The 27,165-nt window shown below is 40.6% G+C and overlaps 1 protein-coding gene across 2 annotated transcripts; it reads right to left on the minus strand.

Moving 5' to 3' along the window:
- Positions 1–1,551: 1,551 nt before the first annotated feature.
- Positions 1,552–26,391, minus strand: LOC134220812 (ADP-ribosylation factor-binding protein GGA1). Of its 2 annotated transcripts, XM_062699914.1 has the most exons (7): positions 26,214–26,391; positions 25,984–26,144; positions 25,781–25,918; positions 24,901–25,375; positions 13,609–14,089; positions 1,936–2,710; positions 1,552–1,870 (listed from the first exon to the last, which is right to left on the minus strand). In XM_062699914.1, exons 1-6 carry the CDS (start codon positions 26,245–26,247, stop codon positions 1,960–1,962), a joined length of 2,040 nt encoding a protein of 679 aa, XP_062555898.1. In that variant the 5' UTR covers positions 26,248–26,391; the 3' UTR covers positions 1,552–1,870; positions 1,936–1,959. The 2 variants fall into 2 exon arrangements, with proteins under 2 accessions (XP_062555898.1, XP_062555897.1); XM_062699913.1 differs by having other exon boundaries at positions 1,552–2,710; positions 26,214–26,390.
- Positions 26,392–27,165: the final 774 nt, after the last annotated feature.

The raw sequence follows: 27,165 nt of genomic DNA on the forward strand, positions 1-27,165 counted from the left end.
GTACCAGGCGTGATATATGGGTGAACGCTCTTCCACAGATCAGGTGTTCGCCTTACGTCAGGTATTGCAGATACATTTATCGACTTCAAAGCCGCATATGATACAATCGGTCGGGACCAGCTATAGCAGCTTATGCAGGAAAACGGATTTCCGGATAAACTGATACGGTTGATCAAGGCGACGATGGATCGGGGGATGTGCATAGTTCGTGTTTCACGGGCATTCTCGAGTAGTCGAGTCCCTTCGAAACGCGCAGAGGGTTTCGGCAAGGTGGTGGTCTTTCGTGTCTGCTATTCAACATTGCTTTGGCCTTTGTAATACAAAGGCCAGGGATCGACACGAGTGGTACGATTTTCACAAAATGCCGTCCAGTTATTTGGTTTCGCCGACGACACTAATATTATCGTACGTAACTTCGAGAAGATGGAAGTAACCTACATCAGACTGAAAAGGGAAGCTAAACGGATTGGACTAGTGATCAACACGTCGAAGACAAAGTATATGATAAGAAGAGACTCAAGAGAGGACAAAGTAAGCCACCCACCACGAGTTTGTATTGGTGGTGACGAAATCGAGGTGGTTGAAGAATTAGTGTAGTTATGTTCACTGGTGACTTCCGATACCGACAACAGCACAGAAATTCGGAGACGCATCATGGCAGGAAATTGTACGTACTTTGGGCGCAAAACGCTCCGATCGAATAGAGTTCGCCGCCGTACCAAACTGACTATCTACACACTCAGTTTTTATTTCTGCAGCTCGGCAAAAATCCGCACAGCCGTGCGCCAGCAAAATAAAAAACTGATGTTCCGGCAAAAATGATGTTTGTTAGCTGATTTTCGGCAAATTATTTGCTGATTTTCAGCAATTTTGACAGATATCTCGGCAAAAAACATGTTTGCTGGGGCACGGCTGTGCGAATCTCGGTAAAAGTTGACCATTTTGCTGAGATCCCGGTTAAACATATTAAGTGTGTACAAAACCGTTATTAGACCGCTAGTCCTCTACGGACACTAGATCTGGACGATGCTCGTGGAGGACCAACGCGCACTGGGAGTTTTCGAAAAAAAAGTGCTGCGTACCATCTATGGTGTGGTGCAAATGGTGGCGACGTTCTGATGGTGGACTGTACGTGAATTAGGCGAATGAACCACGTGTTGCATCAGCTGTTGGGAGAACCATCCATCGTTCACACCGCGTAAATCGGAAGACTGCGGTGGGTCGGACACGTAGTCAGAATGTCGGACAGTAACCCGGTGAAAATGGTTCTCGACAACGATCCGATGGGAACAAGAAGGCGAGGTGCACAGCGGGCAAGGTGGATGGATCAGGTGGAGGACGATTTGCGGACCCTCCGCAGACTACGTGGTTGGCGACGAGCAGCAATGGGCCGAGCTGAATGGAGAAGACTTCTATGTATTGCACAGGCCACTCCGGCCCTAGTCTGGTAATAGATAAATAATGATGCACTTGGCCGGAAGATTAGATAAACATTTCCCCCCATTGTTGAAAATACGGATGATGTTCTTTCAAAATTAATAACAGGCCCCATTCAAATAAGTAATATATTTGTTTATTTTTTAATCAATTGTTCAGACAGGATAACTGTAATAATGTACAATACTAGGTAAAATAATCGACTTGCTTCAAATAACTTAACTCAATTCAATGAAGTACATTACTGCGATACCTGTTTCGTACATTTTTCAATGAGAATCAGATTTATGGATAGTCAGAATATGAGTATCCAGATGTTCTTTCAAGGAATCGAGTGATTAAATCAACTAATTTTGCTTGAAAAAGACTGCTGCAAATCGTAAATCAATTTTGAATGACTGTGTGCTGCTTAAGCAATTAATTAATCAAAGGCCTAAAATAAATTATTATTCAGCTTGCCTTGTAATCACAGACTACCATCTCTTTTCTTTTACTTACATTAGTTTCTAATTCGCTCTTGCACTATTCCCTGACGAAGGGAACATCTTTCATCACTATCGAGTCTTTGATTGGATCCGGATCGTCTCCTACGCAGTACGTAAGAATGCACGTCAGATCTACGGGTTCTCCCGAGGGATTCGCCAGCAGCAGGACTTGCGTTATACCGTCAGCCGGTGGCCGGAAAGGCTTCGTACCAGGAAGTTGCGTTCCTGAAGCAGGCAGTAGCCGCAACTTGCACGGTTTTCGAACGCTGGCATCAAAGTAAAAGCTTGGAATTTCCACCCGTCCTTGATTGATCGTAGATATGACAATCACCGTAACATCCGATCTCGGATGATCGTTCGCAAAGTTGAGCGTTATCTGTAGGCCATCCTTTTCATTGAGTACGGTGCGGGATGGTTCCCGACTGGGCTGGATATTGTCCAAATCGATAACAATTTCGGCCAGTGATTTGAACTCCGGTTTAGATTTGGGAGCTTCTGCCGGAGAAGGTTCCGTCGGCGCCGAGACATGCGGAATATTGGCCTCAACGGTAGGAGTGATTGGATTCAATACTTTGTCGTCATCATCACTTGAGACCATTTCATTCGATTGTGATGCATCTTCCGAACTTGGCTTCGCGCTGAATTGTGAAAGAAGATTTGACTTCATTCCACTGACCAAAACATCTATATCAGGTATGGTTTTTGCGCCACTCAAGCTATCAACTTTGGTACTATTGGTTAAACTATTGGAAGGCTTTTTTGTTTTGTCAGCATGTGTCGGTAGAATTCTGGAAAGAAGTGATAATGTTTGTAATATTTTGTTTTTTACATTTCATAATATGCTTCAAGCATAGCAATTTATACTAATAAAGTAAATGAAAATGTATTATTGATTTAAAGAAGAAAATTATAAAAGTGAAATATGAAAGAAAAAGTGTAAAACAGTAAAACGACAGTTAGTTGACAATGCTATTTTACAAAATCTTGGAAAGAATATGATGAAGGGAAGAACAACGAAAATAGTAGTTTGTGCAACTAGTTGCAAAAAGATGATTTTTTCAGCACGAGTTGTTCGTTTATCCAACGAGGCTTGCCGAGTTGGATAAATACTACGAGTGCTGAAAAAATCGAGTTTTGCAACGAGTTGCACACGCTATTTTTTGCAATGACGAAAAATGGGCTTCAATATGATAAATCTATACCAAAATTGTACAATTGAATTTACTCCACATGATCATTCATGCCAATAAATTATGTTGCGGCAGAGAACAATAAGATTCCATCTTATCGTGCCAAATTGCATAGCTTGAGAAGCTATGAAGCGATGGATGCAATTGCCTTTGGAAAATTGTGATGTTATGTCCAACAAACCATTTCATTTATTACGAGACGCTTAGAGTACACTATTTAAACACTCACCTAAACTAATTCAGCTAAATGTAGTCAAGTAACTACTGTCCCAATGTAGGTTTTTCATTATAGCACCCAAATGAGTGCTATAATGAATATTATGCAACCCATTTTAGTTGCATAATGGTCATTAAAGCACCCATTCTGTTGGTATGGAAAAGTAGGCCGTTTTATCACTCAAATGACAACTGTAAACCAGATATTATGATCAGGAATTGCAAAAAACTATATTTAATGTACATTCAAAGTTAATTGCCTATATGCCGGGTATTAAGCCACCCGGAGTGGAAATTAATTACTATGTCTGAAACTTGATTATGCATATGTACAACATGTGATAGATTTAGTTCGGAAAAGGTATTGGAGGGTAACCGCCCCTTCGGTGGGGTTTGATCCCACGACCCCAGTTCGCATGACAGGTGCTTTCCCTACTAAGCTACGAAGGACCTCCGTCGTCCACCGCAGCTTAGCGGGCACTGATGAAACCAAATTCCCAGCACCAGGTACCAGCCGATCTCTCGCAATACATTTTCAGAACTAACTCTCTCAAATGTATTTTTGTACACAATGTCAACCAAGTAGGATGAGTATTTAATATTGTCCGGCTCCTACACACTTGCTTCATCAGCAACGGCGATCAATGAAGTAGGGTTGTGTGAGGTTGTGCCAGTTTGGTCGTCAGATCCCAACGACCACACAAGCGAAGAGATCGCCACTCGAGATCAGTACATTCAAAGTTAATTGCCTATATGCCGGGTATTAAGCCGCATATAGGCAATTAACTGAATTTAATGAACAATGTAAAAAAGTATTAAATGTAAAAGTTTACCCAATTTTCCACAGTAAATCTAACTAAATCTTTCGGAAGCGAATCGTCGAATGATTCCGTCGAGGGATTTCGAAGCAAATCGTCAGAGGGATTTCGATCGTCAAGGGATTCTGAAGCAAATCATTGAGGGATTCCGAGACAAAACGTCGAGAGACTCCGAATTAAAAAATCTGAAGGGTTATGTACAAGACACGACCGCCCAACGTAAACTACGTAGAACAGTTTGGTGCATCGAGGAATGTAGTCATGTTTCAAGATAATTCATTTGATTACTTATGTCACTGGTTTAGAACAAAATTACCATAACCTAAAATATAAAAAAATGTTGGATACCGTAGTCAGGGGTGACGTCCGAGCCCTCACCGACAGTCTGGAGGTCGGATAACAAAATCGTTCAAAAGGTCACTTATAATTCAGTTTTATTGTTCTCAGATACATTAAATCTATTCTACAAGCATTCTATGTAGTTGAAACAGTGACCCATTTTCACCCCCATTTGACCCGTTGTCTCCCCGACGACGGTACGATAACTTAGAATTTTAACTTTAAAACCCCAAGTGGTAATAATGCTTTTCGCAATTCCAACTGTTGCATTCGACTTAGAGTGAAATTAGTAGGGATTCAGTTTCATTCCAAATTTTCGACCACTATTCTAGTTTATTTGTAGTAATATATATGTGGAAATAGTGGAGTATGATTATTGAATAATACTATTCTGAAATAAAAATAACTCACTAGCGTTATATGGTTATGATATCCCAAGCAGCACACGTTGAGCCAATCTTGTTGCAGTTACCATAATGTGAGAGAATTCGAGCACATATAAGTTACTGTGATCGATATGCAATATGTTTGTTGCTGGGGGTGAATACTGGTGAGTGCGTGTACCACGATTTAGCGATTTTACGACAGATGCGAGACGATACGCATCGGCCTTGGACCTTGCAAAGAATCTCTGCTCTGGCTACGGACAAACAGGTGCCTCTGTCCAATGGTAGTCAGAGCATCGAGTCATCATTGGTGGAAGAATACGAGCCGTGGACCTTTGGCAGAATATCCGCCTTCTGTTATTTGGAGTGACGAGGAATAGTTGGCAGAGAAGGGATAGTCGTATTGTTGAGTCCGACAAAGAAGCGCGAGTCGATAAAACCCGGTTTCGCCAACTAGAAATTAACAAATACTAGCTATGTACTGTTTTGACTCAAATTCTGAACATGACTCATATTAGCTTTCAAATGCCCATTTTAACTTTATTCGTGTAGTTTTCTCCACAGGAGTTTGAATTCTTGGAGTTTGGAGTTCTTGATCCTCAGTGCGGAAAACCAATGACAGTTTTAGTTTTAGGGCGCTAAAACGCCAGTGTTCGGAATATGAGTCATATTCGGGATTTAAGTCAGAACGGAACCAAAACCCAAGCCATTCGGTTGAGATTCGCCAGAGTAGTAAACGCTGCGGACGGGAATAGGGTTTTTTTTTGTGTCTTTATTAAGGAGACTTTCAGCCCGAGGCTGGCTCGTCTCCGCGGGAATAGGGTATTTGTGCTATTTTATTACAATCTAACTCCCAGTATCTGGCAGTGGCATTATGGGTAACATATTCGTGCAACCATATTATTAATATAATTGCAAGAATCTTAGATCCGGGAGCTAGAAAGTAATAGTTCTATTGTAACCTATAGCCCGTTTCAATAAAGCATGCGTTCCGAAGCTATAGCCGTTTACAATAAGCCCCGCATGATTGTACCCACAGAGTATCTGAAGTGCATTCAAACTTCCTGAATTAAAATTGAATTCTTTTGATTTTGGCGCATATTAAATAATAAAAATATAATTAACAATTTGCAGTTTATCATAAAATGGCTTACCATTTTCCTAAGTTATCTTTGAATCGAACATGTTTGTTCATTTGCATTGCGGTTATCGCATTATGACTTTGCATTGCCGTTGCTAGCAATCGATCATCCTATCCTTGCACAAACATGCGCTTGTATGTATATCGCCGACTGCGGTCACTCTGCCCATACTTTTTGTGGCAAACTGTTGCGAAGCACCGCACAAAAGGAAGAGCCCATAAACCAACTACACTGAACGACGGCCGAATGAGACTCACGTTGCGAACGAGAAAAAGAGGTACTGCCAAAATGGTCCAATACCCTACTTTAACGTTGATAATCAAATATTTCAATATAACTGGAAAATTGGTGGAGAGTTTCCGAGTCGATTGATATATAAATCTCAAAAATCCATCGAAAGATGAATGCGCTATTAACGTTCAAAATCTTACATGATTTCGTGACGGTCTCGGATTTGGAAATTTTCATTTGTCACCCTGTATCCGAGTCTTCCCCTTAGACGTAGTTTACGTCAATATTCTAGGTATTCTGAAGCGTATCGTCAACAAATTCAAAGCAAATCTCCGAACGATTCGGAATCTTCAAACGACTCCTAAACCAATCTTCGAATGACTCCGGAGGAATTCCGAAGCAAATTAACAAATTAGCTACTCCAATGCAACAATAGATTTCTATATGACGCGCTCCTTCGTGGACGGTGGAAACCCCCGGGTTCCCATCACAGGCGAGTATCTTGATTCAATTTCTTTTCAATCGACACTCAATCATCCTGTGATGCAGCATATCCTCCCCAACGCCGATTGCACCGCCTGGGTCTACTACCAAAACGTTAGAGGTCTGAAGACAAAATTGGATGATATCTTCTTGGCATCGATCGACTGTAATTATGACGTGATTATGCTGACAGAGACAGGACTAGACGAGAGCATCAATTCACTCCAGGTTTTTGGAAACTTTTTCAACGTCTTCCGGTGCGACCGCAATTCTCTTAACAGCGACAAACGTAGCTTTGGAGGTGTGCTTATTGCTGTCTCAGAACGATTTGATTGCTCACCAATTGAAACGCACAGTGGCCGTAGGCTAGAACAAGTGTGTATTTCCGCAAACATTCGTGGTGTCCGTTTTCTTTTGTGCAACGTTTACATTCCGCCGGATAAAAGTCGCAACCCGGAAGTAATTGACCAGCACATTGCAAGCGTACGTGATCCAGGGGACTGAAGAGAAAGCCAATACGCGTACCCACCATTCATTCAATATGGCGTACAATGTTTTTGTTTTAATTTCGTTTAATTCACGTAAACATAGCTTCGGAAGCATCGACGAGCTATTTTTCGACATAAAAAAGCCATACAAACACAAAAGGCTCGATGTGCCTCAACTAATAGCAAGTTTTCGCCAGGAGAAGTTAATTGCCGATAATTAGCACTAACTGCATACGAACCAATCACCCAAAATGAGCGCTGAATTCGGGTATACTAACCAGAAAGTGGGTACCAAAAACAGAAGTACCAAAAACGATGTTGGGTAGAGTGCCATTGTACCGCGGATGACAGGCGTTTCAGCCTCCTGACGTGAATTCTGCGACCGCGCTTCAAAGAATGACATTGTTCTAGTGTGTGGCGATTTCAACCAACCTCGTATTGTTTGTTCTGAGGGCGAGATCGGCATACGTCCGGTTGATTCAACCGTATTGACTCCCGCAAGCAACGCATTGGTGGACGGAATGAATTTCCTAAATATGAACCAGGCTAACGTACACCGTAATAGTTTAGGTCGTATTCTAGACTTGGTGTTCGTATCTGAGGATAGCAACAGTGTTGTATACAGTGCGGAAGAATCTCTGCTGCAAGTTGATCTTCACCACCCTCCACTGGACATTCGTGTCGAGATACCATCTGATGCCCCCGGTCAACTACCGGTTGCAAATGAGAGTGAAAAAGCTCTAAATTTTCGCAAAATTGATTTTGAGCAGCTAATGCGTTTTTTGTCCGGTACGAACTGGAGTTGTGTGTATGATAGTGCGACTGTTCACGATATTGCTACTGTTTTTTTGTGATGTCGTCAACCAGTGGCTGAATGAGAATATACCAATGAAGAAAAGCGTGTCTCCCCTCCCTGGAGCACCCCTGGTCTCCGAATATTGAAGCGGAAGCGAAATCAATGGCAGCGATTTTTGCGGGCTCATCGGTCAGCCGCCTTTGCAAAAGAAAATTTCAAACGTGCTAGTGATGATTATAAAAAGACGAACGCTGCGCTCTACAAAGCACATGTTCTAAGGGTACAATTTGGTTTACGAAGTGACCCAAAATCCTTCTGGGGCTTTGTTAATAGCAAACGAAAACAAACCTCTGTGCCATCCAGTGTGATCTACGACAGCAAGGAAGCTAGAAGTTTATCAGAGGCGTGCGACTTTTTTGCAAAGCATTTTTCATCCGTTTTCCAGTCTGAATCATCGACTGACGTCGAAGCTGAGCTAGCTGCATCAAACATCCCGCTCGACGCTGTTGACATGGACACGTTTCAAATATCGCCGGCAATGATCGTTGATGCTGCAAAAAAGCTGAAATGTTCGTTTTCACCCGGCCCGGATGGCATTCCTGCTGTTGTGTTCCGTCGGTGTGCAAGAGCTGTGGCTGATCCACTTGCTTTTATCTTCAATCGTTCTTTCGAGCAAGGAATTTTTCCTGAGTGCTGGAAAATTTCTACCATGTTTCCAGTGCACAAAAGTGGTGACCGTCAAGATGTCAAAAACTACCGTGAAATAACGAGTCTTTCTGCGGCGGCAAAGCTCTTCGAAATTATTGCCAGCGGTCATATTCTATAAGCTCGATCTTAAAGTGCTACTCAGTAAACTCTCACGTTTAGGTGCCTCTAATAGATTAGTATCTTGGTTTTCTTCGTATCTAACAGGGAGAACGTTACGCGTAAAGCATGGAACCTGTGTCTCTTCTCCGTTCCATAGTTCTTCGGGTGTGCCCCAAGGCAGTAATCTGGGACCTTTATTGTTCGTAATATTTTTCAACGACGTGGCATCTTCACTTGGCTACAGGTGCAAGCTTATTTACGCTGATGACCTAAAAATGTATTTAGTAATCCGTTACATCCAGGACTGCTATCATTTGCAGAGTCTCCTCAATGTGTTTGTCATGTTTGTCAACTGGTGTAGCATGAATAAGCTTTTGATCAGCGTCGGTAAATGTGAAGTAATGACTTTTCATCGTTTGAAGAACCCGATTATTTTTGAATATCACATAGATAACATTCTACTAGGCAGAGTTGATCAAGCAATAGATCTTGGCGTTACATTGTGTTATAACCCGAGATTCTATCGTAATAATAAAACGACTGTTTCAGTTCATGGTCATAAATCAACTGACTTTATTTAAGCACTCAGTACATCATTGGACCCTGTCCTACGCAATGTACTCAGTCTACACTGAGAGCCCTTCCAGAGGGTTCGGCTATATCACCGAGTGGTGCATGCCACTACAACTCCTTCACCCTTAGTTGACATTCTACAACAGTTTCATAAATACCTTAATATTCATTCATATTTGCTACTTATAATTTTCAGAAAGCAAATCATTATTTCCGAATTTATAAAATCAAAATTTCATAATCTAAATACACAGAACATTTTTACAATTCAAATCTTAACAAACGTAAACAGTTTTTAGATCTAAACAATAACACAACACGTAATCATCGCTTCCTTTTTTGGTTAAAATGCCTATTTACTGTAGCACTCAATGTTAATCAAACATTATTTTTAATTGATGCAACATTCTGTAACAATGGCCTCTCAAACCAGGAATTTTCCACAAAGTAAAATAAACCGAAAAAGTCTGCAACGGATTTCTTAGGCATGCACTCATCTGGTCTATCGTTTCTTGGTTTTGTATGGTTCTGTTAAATGCCGTGTCCTTCCGAAACAAACGACGAGCAGCCAGGCAGCGATCGATGTTTATCCGCCGAAATGATTCGGCTTCGTATTCGCGAATTAAAGGCTCCCCCAGACCTAAGCGATTTCACCGCCGCGACGGCGACAACTAGTCGCCGCGATTCTGTCGTTGGGTCGCTGCAGGCAATGTTCTATTTACGCTTCCATACCAACGGCGACAGAATCGCTGTCGCCAAGCGATAGAATCGCGGCGCGACTGTCGCGTCGCGTGTGTTTGGGGGAACCTTAAGTCGCTTCGGTCCGAAAAACTGCAGCACAAATTCACTCAAAAACCTCCCAAAGGCCCGATCAAAAGCCAAACGTAAACAGCAACAGCAAATGGTTTCCATCAACGCGAATGGGTCATCAACTGGCAAAAGGTCGTTCATATTTTCCTGCATCACGATTATCCGTATGACAGAAATATCCACTGCCCAACCACCACCAGCAGCAAAAACAAAATGCAGCCGAAATGCAATCGGCACCACACACCTGCCGCACGCAAACATGACGAAAAAAAACGCAGTTGTATTGATCTGTCGATTTTACAGTATCACTGCCACAGTTGATCATAACACTGGTTGTAAATGGTGCTATCTTATTTTTATTTGTCGGGTATAAAAAAGAAAATGGTCTTACAAATTATATTGCACCAGGAGCAAATAAAATGGTAAAAATGAATAAATGATAAAAGCCTCTTATTTTGGTACTTCCAACGAAAGTAATCATTCAATAAAATAAAATGGTTAGCGCCAATTTCACAAGTAAAAGCGATCTTTCACGCCATGCTAAACCACAAAACAGTAGAAAAAAAACTTCACGCTCACTAAAATCTATATTTGTGCATTGCACTACTTTTCCAACCGTTTTCAAATGGTGAAGAGAAAAAAAAAATTCCGAATTGCACGGTAACACTATTCACAAAAAAAACTACGAAAAAAAAATCACGCCAAAAGCACCATTGCCGGCGGTCGTGAAAACACAAAACAATTGCGCACAGTGCACGCACGACAAAACTCCTATTTCATCCTCGTCGCCACTGTTATAACCCGAGATTCTATCGTAATAATAAAACGACTGTTTCAGTTCATGGTCATAAATCAACTGACTTTATTTAAGCACTCAGTACATCATTGGACCCTGTCCTACGCAATGTACTCAGTCTACACTGAGAGCCCTTCCAGAGGGTTCGGCTATATCACCGAGTGGTGCATGCCACTACACATTGTACACAAAACTTTCCTTCAACTCGCATTATGCTGCAATAATTAGCAAGGCAAACCGTCAGCTCGGTTTCATCTCTAACATCGCCAGAGAATTTACAGACCCGCACTGCCTCAAGGCGCTTTATTGCTCGCTTGTACCCATCTTGGAAAATGCTGCAATTGTCTGGGCTCCAAATGACGTGGCATGGAATTTGCGAATTGAGCGAGTCCAAAAACGGTTTGTGCGGCTTGCTTTGAGGAGTCTACCATGGCGTGACCCATTGAACCTACCAGCTTATCTCGATAGATGCCAACTACTTGGCCTCAAAACTCTCGATCGGCGGCGCAAGATTCAGCAAGCATCGTTCATCGTCAAATTACTCAACGGAGACGTCGACTGCCCGCATCTTTTATCTTTGCTGAACTTTCGTGCATCAGGAAGACTTTTAAGGCAACACACTTTGATGCAGCATGGATTTCACCGAACTCGTTATGCATACAACCAGTCCGATGATACGAGCTTTCAAATCAGTTGAATCTGTGTTTGATTTTGGATTGACTACATCTCAATTTCTTAATAGGATAAGAAGACTACATATAGATTAGTAACGTTTCACGTTATTCATTAAGATCAGATCAGATCAGATGAATTATAATAAATAAATAAATAAATAAATAAACAAAGATTCTGAAGCAAATCCTTCAAGAATTATAAAGGGTATATCCTCCACAGATTCCCAAGGGTATCCCTAAAAAAAAAAAGGAATCCAATGTGAATTCTTCTAGATTCCAAATGGAATACTTCGATGATTCTGAACGGAATTCTTTAGAGATTCCAATTAGAATTCTTCTCGGATACTTATGAGAATCCTTCTCGGATGCTGATGGGAATTATGGCGATTATCATGCTGCTAGGCAAGCGGAAATCTGCTGGATAACTGTCACTCCAGTCCGTGATGGTTGACCACATGTCTTTGACTGCTGAGTACCATGATTGCTTTGATTGATATTTTGTTAGCTCTCCGTTGTTGTTCATATCAAGCTAACTTTGATGCTTTCAAATCAATTAGATATTGCTTTTTCAAAGTTAAAAACCAAATGCAATTTCCCTGCCACACATGAATCTTTCTTAGATATGAGAAATAAGTTAATTTGTCTTTCACTCATTTCATTACGATAGGATGAATATGGAAGATAACTCATTTGTCTTCAAACTTTTTAAACTTTTTCAGTAATAATTACTATATGTTGAAAATTGATATCATTGCTAACAAACATTTGAAATCCTAGAGGGGGCTAATTTTTTTCTAGGAAGGGCTAAGCCCCCCCCCCCCACATTCCTCTTAATAAACACAAGCAAAGTCCACGGAATTTTCCTTGAAATTCCCCGACCGTATTTCCACGGGAAATTTTATCTAACTTTTACGCAAATTTTGCGCAAAAAATTTCCCCGAATTTTCATCTGAAATTTACTTGGATTTCCTCGGAAAATGTCTGCTAGGTAATAACCAAAAAAAAATCCACCGAATTTCCATGGGACCTACATTTTTGCAGAAATATATTTTCCAACATGCAAGAGAAGTTTTTTTTTCAAGTGGTTCAGTCAATTTTCACGGAAAATTCTTCTGCAATTTTAACGAAAACACATTAAAATTTCCAAAGAATATTTTTTTCTAATTTTTAAGAGATTTTTATGAATTTCTACAGAAAAAAAATGCCTATAGAAAAATTCTCTCTAAATTTCTAGAGAATTATTATTGAAAATGTCTGTCCAGAGTAGTGGGTTAAGAACAAGCCTCCTGCACTGCAAAAATTCCACACATTTTTTGGCGAATATCCATTAATTTAACTCATTATGTTTATTAGTGCACATATAACAACTCAATGTGGAATCCAATTATATTTTATTATCAATTCGGTGCAAAACCGAATTATAGCCGCTAACAAAGTTGGATTTTTCTCATACGTTAAACCTAACTTCGGAAGTGGTGCGCTGTTTTCATTTGGTGATGTGCTACACAGCGCACTACTTCCGAAATTAGGTTTAACGTATGGAATGTGAGAAAAATCCAATTTCGATAGCGGCTATAATTCGGTTTTCTACTGAATTCATAATAAGGACATTTAATCTCTCCTTGAGTTTTCAAATGCACATCACTCAATGTGGAAGCAACGCACAACTGTCATCCTATCCTTTTATTTCAGCTTTGTTGCGTCGCAGCATGCGTGAAATTATAAAAATGACAGTTGTGCGTTTCTTTCGTAATGGATATCGTGCTCTTTAAAACGCGAGTGAATTATTGGTCCCGGGTCCTTAACGTAAAATTCTGATGGGTATCGGTGCTCAAAATAGTATAAAAATAATTGAGAAAATATGATTAGAGAAGGAAGGAATAATGTACAGATTGTAAAACGAGTTTCCAAAAAACAAACAATTGCTCCAAACTTACTTTGCATTTGTATTCGCGTAGCCATTCGAGCTCCCCTGCAGCAAGCCCTGGATCCCGCTGTACTTATTCGCCCCATTCGTTACCATTGGTTCCAAAAAATCTATCTGTGCATTAGACCCGTTACTCAACACCAATGGGGTCAGAATTGTATCCGTATTGACGATAGATGCCGATGAGGTAGAAGCATTCACTTTCGAATCCGCTCCATCAGTGCTGATAGAGGTAGCGAATATTTCACTGAGATCATCCAACGCATTGCGCGCTGGCTCACTGCTCGAAGGGATGGTTGAAATATCGAACAGGCTATCGAGCGGATCCGGGACGTTGATGTTTGCAGAGTACGAAGCTTTCGACGATAGAGAGGTGGGCGAAGAAATGGCGGAACTGCTTGGCTTGTGCTCGGCAGATGGTGTTTTCAGAATTAGCAGCCGATATTTGTCCAATACTTGAGTTAGGTTATCATTGATTTCGAATATCTTTTCTGTAACAATAAACAAATGTTAGAATTGAGATACTGAGGGTTGTTGAGTTTTGCTGAAATATTAACGATATCGAAGCAAACAATAAATTCACTCCAAACTATCAAATCAAGTGTTAGCATGCCAATCATATGTAAGTAATTGAAATTTAACAAAACCGTTGAACGAAGTTGTATAAGCCAAAAAAAGAACAGTAGACACTACTAACCAAATTCACTAGCTAAACTCCAAAATTTTGCCAGATTTTTCACTCCGTTCTGACGAGATAGGTCTGGGGGATTGCATGTGTGAACAGTAATCAGAAGAATTAGTGAATAAATTGTATAGTCCCGAGGTTGAATGTCCGATAATTTTCACTACAGCAGATAAGTTTCAATTTATGAAATATAAATTAAGCAATTAATAATCAGGATATAAAACTTTGATTACCATTTTAATTAACTCACGCCTTCAATACTTGAAATTGTATTTAGCTCAAACTTTTGTTTATAAACTGTAGGTACTAAATGATGCTTAAGGTGATTATAGAATGAAGCCAGAAATCGACTGAAATAATGATAGATCGTTTGCTTAGTTATGCTGAACAATCATAATTTGAGTTTCAGCACTGTACGAAAACTATTACGCCAGATTTGGGCTTTTGGAAATGTATGTAGATAAACGTGTGGTGAATTTGAAATTCACCACGGGCTTCATTCTATAATCACCTTAAAACACCTGAAAGCCTCACGTGAAAAAAAGGTGATCAAAGCTCTCGACGTCACCGTTCACCGTTGATCGAGTTATTCTGTGGTTCGATTCACAAGTAGTGCTTAGTTAGCTACAGTTTATGAACCCTGCGACCTGGATTCTTGTTCGAAACCGGGTGAACTATAGATAGTAGAATCAGGTAGAATCCACTATCTATAGGGTGAACCAAATACTGGATTTTGGCGCCGCACTACAAGCTATGGTAAAAATAATGCAGCAAGAAGCTACCTGAGGAGATCATTTGTTTGAAAGCAGGAATACTGCTTAAAGCTAACTCATTCTTCTTCTTATTGGCATTACATCCCCACACTGGGACAGAGCCGCCTCGCAGCTTAGTGTTCATTAAGCACTTCCACAGTTGTTAACTGCGAGGTTTCTAAGCCAAGTTACCATTTCTGCATTCGTATATCATGAGGCTAACACGATGATACTTTTATGCCCAGGGAAGTTGAAACAATTTCCAATCCGAAAATTGTATAGACCGGCACCGGGAATCGAGCCACCCACCAGCCACCCTCAGCATGGTATTGCTTTGTAGCCGCGCGTCTTACCGCACGGCTAAGGAGGGCCCCAGGGCTTAAAGTGATTAAACAATCAGGCCCGTGGTGAACTTCGAATTCATCACATGTTTTTCTACTCCCATTTCCAATAGCCCAAATATGACGTAATAGTTGTCGTACAATGCTGAAATTCAAGTCGATTGTTCATCATAAGTATGCAAACCATCTACCATACTTTTCCTCTTTGTGCGCGTTATGGTTGTCCCAACTCGTGCTCTTGAAAGAAATACTGCGAAAAGCACGTGGTTTCCAAGATGGCCGATTTGTGGCTTTGTTGTATAATCACCTTAAAGCTAACTGAATAAGTTGAATCCAATAACAGAAACGGATAGTGGACTGCTAAGAGTTGGTGGTCGATTGCGCAGCTCTGTTCTGCCGTAAAATCAACGTCACCGATGATTCTCTCAAGCATCACTTCACTCAGTTAATCATCGAGACTTTTCATCGTGAGCATCCTCATGTTGGACAGAATGGGTTACTTGCAGTACTGCGGCGTTGCTTCTGGCCAATGAACGCAAAACGGGCAATCCATCGAGTTTTACGGCGGTGCTTTAATGTTTTCGAGTTCAACCCAAGGCTACAACCCAATTCATGGGTGACCTACCTAAGTGTAGAGTGACAGTCGCGGAACCGTTTGAACCGGTGTGGACTACGCTGAAACAAGGACGTGCAAGGGCACCAGTCAAAGGGTATATCGCAGTCTCCGTTTGTCTGTGCACAAAAGCTATACACTTCGAGCTCGTTACATCAATGTTAACAAAGTTGTTTTTAGGTGCCTTGCCTTAGTCAGCCGACCAGGACCTGCGATCTGATAACGGAACTAATTGAATCATTTGTTTGAGAAACTGCATAAGTCCATTTTACAAAATTTCGAGAAAACAACAAAAAACTGTTTTTGAATAAATTGGCACCAAATCTTTCGATTTCTTCGATACAGATCAATAGTTTTTGGCAAAACTCAATACTGTAGGACACTTCCAGTGCGAAAACTGTAAGCAGTACTTCGTAATTGCTCTTCAAAGTGCGTGCACATATCGGCACCAACATTTCAAAAGGGCGAAACTGCTTTTGTAAACAAGAGCTTCTCACGTCTCTGGTGGGCTTATTTGTGCTCACCCACGCAATCCAGCACCATTAAATGAAAGAAGAGGATTCGATGCTTCCATCAATGGTGTTGGATTGCGTGGGTGGGATCAAATTAATTCACCAGCGACGTGAGAAGCTTTTGTTTACAAAAGCAGTCACGCCCTTTTGAAATATTGGTGCCGATATGTAGTTTCTCAGACAAACGAAAAAAAATTCATACATTCCGGAACAATTTTTTTTTCGTATTTTTTGCCAGGATACGTATACGTATATATATTTTTGGACAAGGATTCAGAATATATAAAAATCTCATTTTGGCCAAAAATGTTACATATGCAGTTTCTCAAACAAACGGTTCAATTTCATTAGCGCCAAACGAGAATATTTTTTATTTATTTTTATATTATTGTACATCGTCTTGAACTTATAAATTACACAGACTGATTGTTTGACTGAATCCTATTTATAAAAATTGATTTGCTAACATCAAAGTCGAAAAAATCACACACTTCGTTTAATAGTCTGCAGCATAAGTCTAATGGATTATTTTGACCGTAATGTGTGCGGTGGCCACGGACAAGGATGTTAACGATCATTCAGTAATTTGCGTCCGATCATTTAGTAGTTTGTCAATAACACATTCCAGAAGCTGAATTTCAAAATATGTTGTATGGTGGACTTCTAGTGCGAAGGTTTTTCTACAACTCTGCCTAATGGTTCGTTGTTTGAATTCCACTAGTAACGGAGTTATAGCTATAGTTTCGGCAACTTAGACTAAATGATAACAAAATTCCAATCATTTAGTTTAAGCTACTGCAACTAGCGTTCTAACTCCGTTATTAGTTTGATTCTAATAAAGAACTATTAGGCAAGGTTATAGAAAAACCTTCACAGTAGAAGTCCACCATATAACATATTTTGAAATTCAGTCCTGGACTGTGTTATTGACAAACTACTAAATGATCGAACGCAAATTACTGAATGATCGTTAACATCCTTGGCCACGGATCCATAACAGTTGACTATTCCTGAGTTGACGAGACGGTGAAATCGAACATTCTCCAGGATGTAACGCCAGTCGATGTTTCACGTTTTATGACGTCGAAAATAAACATCCTCTGTAGCCAAGCAAAGCCAAGCCAATCAAAGCACAACGATTTCGGTATGGAGGCAGGTGTGATCGATCGTTCCATGGTAAACGGCGCAAGGCGTAGTCGATGAAACGTTTTAGTATTCTCTCGATGCGTTCAATGTGGGTTCGGTAGTCATATGGCTACTGCTTCTGCCTCATACGCAGGAGGTCGTGGGTTCAATCCCAGGTCCGTTCCATTCTTCTACTTTGTATCTTTCTCTATATTTCTCATGTTCTAGCAATCGCTAGAACTGAAAATGGACTTCCATGCCGATTCCATTACTATTCCTATACCTTCAACTTGAGTATTCTAACAGTAATCTGCTTGAATTGGAAATGAACTGAAAAGCTCGTTTCCTACATCCAATTAGAAATTCCACCAGTTGCCTTCTCCTATCTATCACATTAGCAGCTCCAAGACCAAGACGGACCTCTGCCTCTCGAACCTAACCCAAAAATTCCAACAAATTCCGCATGAACTCGTGGCAAGTGCAGAGGTATATTCGGCTTGCAGTGGGCGAGTGATTGCATCATCATTTCCTCCTCCTTTCCTACATTGACTTGCATTCTGACGTGGCAGGCGCCAGTATGACCTAACAAATGAGATCACCAGTACTTGTACATTGAAGATGTGTGCTAGTCCCAAGTAGTCAATCAAGCTCTCTCGATGCGTTCAATGTGAACGGAATGATACGGAGCCCAGATTTGCACTCCATACTCTAGTATGCTCCGAATTAATGCACAATATAATGATTTAAGAGCATGGACATCATCGAACTGTGCTGTATTCCGCCTTAAGAATCCAATCACTCAGCGAACTGGACTATCGAAATTCATAACTGGCGCCTTATGAATCTTCGACTGATCATTCCACCAACAGTGCTTCTTATACGCAGTTAGCTTCCAGAGTAATCAAGCGTCGATGGACGTGTGGTCTACATACCGGCCTCCCGACCCCGACGTCCATGGTTCGAATCCAGTCTCCCACACTTCACTTTTTTCAATTGAAAATCATCATTCATAAAGCAACATATTGAAATTCATACCGATTCCTTGTGGCAAATTTTCATAAGGCATTTGATTGAAAATCATATTCCATTTTCTTCAGTGAAGCATAGCATTGGCCTTAGTGATGGTAACTGATAAATGTTCCGTAAAACGAAGCTTACTGTCGAGAACAATTCCAAGGTCTTTGATCGATGTAACCCTCTGAAGCGTTGTGTGACTCAGACCATAGCCATAGGTTATAGAAGAAGATCGGCAACGAGTAAATGTTATGGCTTTGCATTTAATCAAGTTCATCTGCATACCATTGATCTTGCACCAGTTTGCAACATTTACAATATTAGTATGTAGAGCACAACAGTCTACGAGCGATTTTATGGCACGGTATATTTTCAAATCGTCCGCATAAAGCTGTTTTCCGGAGCTCAGGTTGTTAGACAGATCATTGACGAAAAGAATAACGATATCGGACCTAAAATACTGCCCTGCGGTACTCCAGAGGGAATGTCATAGGCATCAGACTTAGCACCATGTACTTTGACGAAAGCCTTGCGATAGGATAAGTACGATTTTAACCACCGAATGATCCAAGTAGGTAAGCCAAGTCAGTCAAGTTTTTCTATCGCTAGTGCATGGGACACCTTGCCAAACGCCTTTGAAAAGTCAAAATAAATAGCGTCGACCTGTAATTCCTACATGGTTCAATTCAACCAGAGGAAAAAATTCTAACTGCCAGAGGCAATTGAAATGTATTAATAATAACTAAAAGCGTAACATAGCAAATAAGGATGATAGTGTTAAGAAAACACGGAACACCTAGTCTAAGAGATGAATGCATGTATTAGATAATTAGCAAATAAAATTAGTTAAAAAAAAAAAAATAAAAAAATAAAAAAAATAAAAAAAAAAAAAAAAAAAAAAATAGCGTCGACCTGGCTACGATTCTCCAAATCGTCTAGCACAGTATGAGTGAATGCCATTAGGTTGGATGTTGATGTTGATACTCGGAGATGATAGACTGTACTGCTGGGTATAATACTTCGTGCAAAAGACTCTCAAAAACTTTGGCGAAACAGTTCAAGATTGATGTCGGACGGTAGTTCTCTACACTATGTATGATACCGGATTTGTACACGGGAACGATCGAAGCAAGCTTCCAAGCTTCCGGGAAAACACTATCGCTTATAGATCGATTGAAAATTGAAGCAATGGGCATTGCCAGCGATGAAGCACATTGTTTGATGAAGGTGGGCGGCAAGTGGTCGGATTCCGATCCTTTTGATGTGTCGACCGACCAGAGAGCTTCAAAAATATCCGCATTGCTAAAAGTCACTAGAGGAAGCCGGATGGAATACGACGAAGACTTTTCGATGTAGCTTTGATCCAATGGAGGAGGATTGTCGTCATGTACTGGGCGGAAGAAGCTGGCAAAACAATTTGCTGTTGCGTCAGGTAATCGAGAGGAAAACGTACGATGAGTGACGTCAACAAGGATATTGTTCGACCCCTTCCGTTTTTTAATGTAGGCCCAGAACGATGAAGAACGTCAACGGTCAAAACTAATGGCTTGTGATGAGGGTCAATTTTTAAAAGAGCAGATGGCGACTCGAATGGATGGATGGATCGATTACGAACACCAAGTCAAGAAGTTTGCCGTTCACGTTCAGAATATCATTGATCTGATGCAGACCGGAGGATAAAAAGGACTCTGATAGGGCAAGCTCCTGCTCAGTTGACGCGTTGATAGGCAAGTATCCGTTAACTTCATCATCGAAATGCCAGACTAGATTCGGCAGATTGTGATCTCCGAGGCAAACAATGACGTCGCAGGAATCGGCACGATTCAGTATCTGGCTAATAGAATCCGCGTGTTTCGCGTAGATATCAGGGCAGCTGTTTGGGCGAATGTAGATGCAGCTAACGTAAACCGAGAACTGAGGCAGAATAATGCGAACGGTGGCTTGTTCTAGGCAATCACAATCGACAAGGTTCACCGAAATACACTGCAGTTCCGATTTGACAGCAATTAGTACGTCGCCCCCTCTACGGAGGTTACTAGTGGAAGCGTTACGATAGCAACGGTAAATAACATAGTTACTGGCAAATTCAGTGGAAGCGATGTCGCAGTGAAGCCATGTTTCTGTCAGAACAACAATGTCAAGATCGCAATCGATTAACGACAGAAGCAGAGTATTCGAACAGAGACCGAACTGAAGGAGTTGCAGTTGCAAATTGAAAGAAAGGTGGACGATTTTTGTCAAGCTAGGAATATTTTTTGGAGCTTGAATCCGCCAAAAGCTTCGCATCAAGGGAGGCAAGTGTGTGCTAAATACCATCTGTATCGCGTGCTCAACGAGTCTCATCTCCATGTAGTCAAGATCAAGCTTTCCCAACACATCTCTAATCAGCACTACTCGTAGAAATGCGCGTTTAGTGAGTAGTGGTTGAACATTACCCGACACATAACCATTGAAGACACAAAATCCAGTGGATTCATTTATTGTTGACCCGACGGTGAAAAACAACTGACATGGCTGTATTTACTTGTGAAAATTGGTGGATCTGGAGTTCCATGGATCTCTCATGGTCAGATCAAAAACTACAATAGAACTGGAGGAGTCTGTGAAGCAACCACGATTGGGAACATTCGAAGAAGGGTTAATCTCCAGGCTCATGTAGCAGTAGTACAGTGTCATAAATTTTGATTGGGAGTTTCGTTCGATTAGCTTCTTAAAATTCTCAATTACCAATGGATCTAAAACCTCACACCGAATGAGCAATCTGAACGATATTTCCGCGATGCGATCTGATAAAGGAAGTACTCCCGCGAGTACCTCCAAACTCATTGTATGAGTCGAGTTCACACAGCCTAACGCGGTGCGGAGACAACGATATTGAATGCGTTCGAGCTTCAATATATGAGTTTTCGCGGCGGCTTGGAAACAAAAACTACCGTACTCGATAACCGGCAACATCGTTGTACGATATACCTTTATCAGATCTTCTGGGTAGGCTCCCCGCCACGTACCGGTAACAGTCCGCATGAAGTTGATTATTTGTTGGCATTTCTGATACAGATGTCTAATGTGCATTCCCCAGGTGCCGCGCATGTTGTAAATCAGCGAAGAACGGTTGTCATCGGTAAGTTCCCCCCAGGCCGTACCGTGTGAGTTAAAGTCTCCTAGAATCAACCGTGGCTCAGGCATAGCGGAGCAGATTTCGTTAAGATCTCTGCGTCGCATAGAAGCATTCGGCGGTATATACACAGAGGCTATGCTGAGGCTTTTCCCTCGTATGGTGTCATGACATGCGACTACCTCAGTGCCTGTCATCGAGGGAAGAACTATTCTGTAGAAGGAGTGGAGCTTGTTGATCCCCAAGAGCACTCCTCCATATCCATCTTCTCGATCTAGGCGAATAATGTTGAAATCGTGGAAAGAGAGAACTTTGTCTGGAGAAAGCCATGTTTCACTAAGAGCAAATGCGTCACAGCATGAGCTGTGAACTAAAAACTTAAACGGATCCAGGTTTTTAAAAATACTTCTACAGTTCCACTGCAGGACTATGATCTGATCCCGGACCTCGTTGGTTAAATTAGCCTTCGAGGGATAAGATTGAATCAAGAACAGGCCATTTTGAAATTAATTGCTTCAATAAGGGTTTCACCAGTGAGATTATCATGTTGACAATGTTTGTCAATGCGGGAAAGATTTGTAGTGTATTGAAGATGAAATCCACAATCCCAGAATGACTCATTTTGTCGGGTACCTCAACATGGTTATGTTGAACCGCCTGATGATTTTGTTGCTGATGTAAGCTTTCTGGCAAAAAAACTGGAACAGCAGGGGTTTTAGATGTTCCCGAAAGTAGCGGGAAACTATCAGCCGCAAACTTGAACCCCATAGAAGAAACTTTTTGGGGTTTCCCACCACTTGCTAATTTTCCAGGGGAAGGTCGAGTACTCTGTTCAACGACAGGAACATTTTGAGAAGCGTGTTGGCGTTGTCGCCTGCATCTTGCTCGCTTTCTTTTTGTGCCTGTTTCGATGACAGTGTATTCTTCGCCGTCCCCAGAGTCTGAGCCATGATCATCTAAGGGCAGGGAAGAGAAGACATTTGAGCTGGCGATAGATCGGGTTGATGGAACAGCGGCTGGGGCAAGCGTCTTCATCATGTCTGCATAGGATCGCCTCGACCGCTGTTTTATTGAGCGGATTTGATGTTTCTCCCTCTCTATATACCGAGCACACGCAGTGAGTTTTTGCGGAGCTTCGCCACAGCAGGTACACTTCGGCTGTTTACTGCAGAGACCCTCGGCATGCTGCTTACCGCATTTGCTACACCGTGGTTTATTGCAGCAGTAGGTCTCTGTGTGACCAATCTGCTGGCACTTTTTACAGTGCATTACGGTCGGTATATAGAGGTGCACTGGTAATCGAAGCTTCTCTAGAGCAAGGTGGTCAGGAAGGGCAGACTCAGAAAAAGTCACACGATACAAATCAGACGGTTTATTGGTGCCATCTTCTGACACGTAATTCATTTGTCTGACATCAAGAATCTGAACTGTTGAGACCGCTCGATTTTTAAACCCCCCAGTACCAGTCTTGATTTTAGCACATGTTAGAAACGGCTCGGTGACCACTCCTGCTTTCTCGACTTCACTGCTTGCGATGTATACGTGATATTCCAATCTACTCGCCGAAAGCTTTCGAATGAATATAAATTATGGCATTTTTGAGAGCCTCGTGCAAATAGTGACCCGGTACTCAGTGACTTTTAAAAACCGTTTAAAAACCGAGTGTAAAAACTTCTACTGAAGAAAACCACTAGGAAAACTTCACGCGAGATAAGAGCAATCAAAAAACGAACTGCTCGCTTCAAACGAAGAACAGGGAATGAAATAAAAGCCTATTAATTACTAATATCTTGGAATGTGTATTGTGACACAGTAGAAATAAGAAACTGTTCACGCGATCAGGGAATCAATATTCGAGCAACGCCTAACAATAAACTCTTTGTCATCAACAGAGTTTATTACTGACAAACACACCTCGCAACAAGCCTTTATCAGAAAATGAACACAATATAACAAGAATCATTTGCCTTCCATGCTGATTTCCGAAAATACGATGCTAATTTTGTAATCATTGTTCGATTTTCGAATATTTCCATAAAATCAGCAACTATGATAGCATAAACCCAAAATTTGCTCTAGAAATAATGCAAAATAACGGGATGAAAAGCTAGCATCAAGATTGTCTTCTTTTTTGTTGCTGCCAAAAAAAAATTGGATCTTTGTCATTAGGCCGATACAAATATTAAAAAAACAATTATGTCTCCCTCCCTCGGTTTTTTGCCCAAGAAAAAGTATTTTGAGGGGGCAACAAAAAAACCGGGTAATTTTGAGAATTTTCAAAACATTCTTTAACAAATCCGAGGACGAACTTCGTTTCGCCTAAAATTGATTTATTCTCTGATTAACTCTCGAGTTATGAAGAAATTGGTGTTTCATTTGTATGGGAGCCCCCCTTTTCAAAGGTGGGAGGGGTCTCGAACCATCTCAAGAACCTTCCCCGGCCCCATAAACCTTTGCATACAAATTTTCACGCCGATCTGTTCAATAGTTTCCGAGTCCATAAGGGTCAGACAGACAGAAATTAATTTTTAAGTATATAGAAGTCCCCCCCCCCCCTTGACGTTCCGGTGACCAGTAGGGCATAATTGAAATTAAATATTTGTAACAGCCTTATTATCTCCGACAAAAACAAAGCTTTATCGTTGGTTCTCTTTTGTCGCTTGTTTTGCATGTACATTCCAAAAAAATGATTCCCTGCACGCGATGATTTTGGTTGCTTTTGGGTTGAAATGCAAATTTAAATTATTATGCTTTTCTGAAAAAATATCATCCATCGCAAAAAAAAATATAATCTCATTTCTCCAACATTTCCCAAGTGCGGCGTCTCTCCGTGTTGGGGCATCTCACCCGAATTTTACTTTTTTTTAATGTAAATAGTGCAGTCCGTTTTTTTTTTGTTTTGCAAATGATTTCTACACTATGTAACAGGACCCCTAAACTATCAAAAACAATAAGTAGAATTTTTATTTAATGTATTGTTTCGGAAAAATATCTATTTTTAAAAAGGTGTGGCATCTCGCCCGGATTTACCCTATGTCGGTATTTCCGAAGGGCAGACTGCTTACAACTTTTCAATTTCAAATGATTATTTTACAGCTTGGAGCGAAAATGTTATTTTTACCCTAGGAAGCAATATAGTACATACCCAGCATTCCTTCACTATGCTGTGTTTCCTCGGCTAAACGAATAATGGTGGGATGCATTCCCTCGCATGATTCGAAAATTTCTCGGATGATTGCCAGTTCATCTTCGGAGGTTTCACCCGGACTGTACTGTGAAAGCATCTCATCCAAGAGCTTGATGTTTTCTCCCACTTTCTGTAGCTCTGCAAACCGTCTCATCTTCATCTGGGTGCGTCGTTCATCGTCGCGATAGAAGTTCTGTATGAGCAAGTTAGCTTTGTCTCGATCTTCCGGTTTGCTGCTGTGGATTAGCTGCCGAAGCTTGGCAAATTCTTTCTCGTCTAAACTGTTACGTTGTGCATTCTTGGAAGTGTTTTTTACTACAACATTTTGCTGAGGGTGGTGTTCAATTCCTTGTGTCTTGAGTAAATTGTAAGCTTCTTGAATTTTTACACAGTTGTCGTATTTGTTGGTCCAGGTTAGAAGGACATTCAGTATCTGCGATTAGAAAAACAAATATTTAAACATCTGATGACAAATTTCAAAGCGAAGAGCGACAAACAATGTGAGAAATATCCAAACAAAAAATCGAAATTTTTACAAACTGTAAAGGGGATTATGAGGGAGGATTTGTTTTTTTGGGTAGTTGATTTCAAAACAAATTACCTTTCTGAAAAAAAACAGAATATTAGGATTTCCGAAAGAATCACAGGAATTTGAAAATATTTTTTCATCTTCTATGGAATCAGATAATACAAGGAGTTCTTGACGAAATAATTGAAATTTCAGAACTTAAGTAGTTTGTTAGATTCTAAAAGTTTGACTTTCATAAATTTAAATTTTTAAATAATGTGCCTGATATTATTTATGGATTAGATTTCCATTGTTTCTTTCCCATATTACCTTCTCCGAAACTTCTTTCGGTGTCTTATCGCCATCGAATTTCTTTGAGACCAGTTTGATCAGCTCGTTCAAAAACCTAAACTTGTTAATTTCCGATCGGAACTCCTTTCCACAAGTTTCCATGCATTCCTCCAGTGCCTAAAAATCAGCAAAATATAATAAATTTCGCGAACGGGATGCTAATCAGAAAAGTGGAAACCTACATCAAGCGCCAGCAAAGCTTCTTTGCTGTTCGCCGATTGAATCCGACTGGCCAACAGCGAAGGGGCCGACGATATCAACGAAGGATCCTTTTTCAGTGTTAGACAAAACTGATCGATGGCAGAAATGTCCAGTTCGGCGTTTACGGGATTGACTGCTTTACCTGCGGAGAGAGCAAGATTAAAAGTCTGATGTTATCTCGAATTTGCGTCGTCGTCTCAAAACTACTCACGTAAGTAACCATCTAGAACCGTAACAGAATCCATAATGCGCTGGAAAAACTCAAATGGGATGGAAACTAACACCGATTTTATTGCAAAAAATCTAATAAAATTGCTCACTTGTTTTCTTCCACAGCTGCAAAATAATTCAATTTTTATGTTTCTTGATGAATGACGGGCTGATGACGGGCGATAAATGACATTTCGCTTTGAGATGTGAGGCGATTATTCCGTGTATAGTACACGCTCGTCTGGCTGAACTCAAATTTGGGTCAGTTTAACTCAAAATCGTAAAAACTGGCTCAAGACAAAATTGAGTTAAGGCCATCGAACTCAATTTTGAGTAACGGAAGAAGATATTTTATTTTGAGTTGCTTCAACTCAAATTTACAAAAACTGATATATAGGATTTTGAGTTTGTCAAATCGAGAAAAACAATCTTGCTCAGTCAAAAAAAGAAATAATTCAGAAACAGAGCACATACATTTATTATCCAATGGTTAAAAGACTATTATTCTTCCATTTACTTCCACTATTAATAGTTAATAGTGGAAGTAAATGGAAGAATAATAGTCTTTTAACCTTGTAGCATTTCCCCTAAGACGCTCTAAAATAATTAATCATTATTATCCAATATAAATTAAAATATACATTATATACAAATACATATAAACATTATATATAAATACAATAATAAAAACGTTCCTTAAATGGCTGCTACGGGCTGCTGAAAGATCGTTCTAACCGTGGACCTCTGCCCAAACCTACTTTATACCTTCATATCTGTATTGAACAGCATCTGGGTGTCGTAATTGCTATCACTGATGCTGATACCTGACGTAGTGTATGAGGGCGTCACCAAAGTCCTGAAACTACAATTTTCAAAATACTTGATAAATTTATTCATATGGAATCAAGAAATGCGAGTTACCTTGTCTAAATAGTTGTACATACTTCAGTTAC

Source organism: Armigeres subalbatus, chromosome 3 (genome assembly GCF_024139115.2).
Source record: "Armigeres subalbatus isolate Guangzhou_Male chromosome 3, GZ_Asu_2, whole genome shotgun sequence".
NCBI lineage: Eukaryota > Metazoa > Arthropoda > Insecta > Diptera > Culicidae > Armigeres > Armigeres subalbatus.

Coding starts and splice junctions, on each gene's coding strand:
- LOC134220812 (XM_062699914.1), bottom strand. CDS start 26,247: ATGGATTCTGTTACGGTTCTAGATGGTTACTTAC. Junction 25,376..25,780: donor CGAAAGAAGTTTCGGAGAAG/GTAATATGGGAA, acceptor TTCTAATCGCAG/ATACTGAATGTCCTTCTAAC. Junction 14,090..24,900: donor GCATAGTGAAGGAATGCTGG/GTATGTACTATA, acceptor TTATTGTTACAG/AAAAGATATTCGAAATCAAT.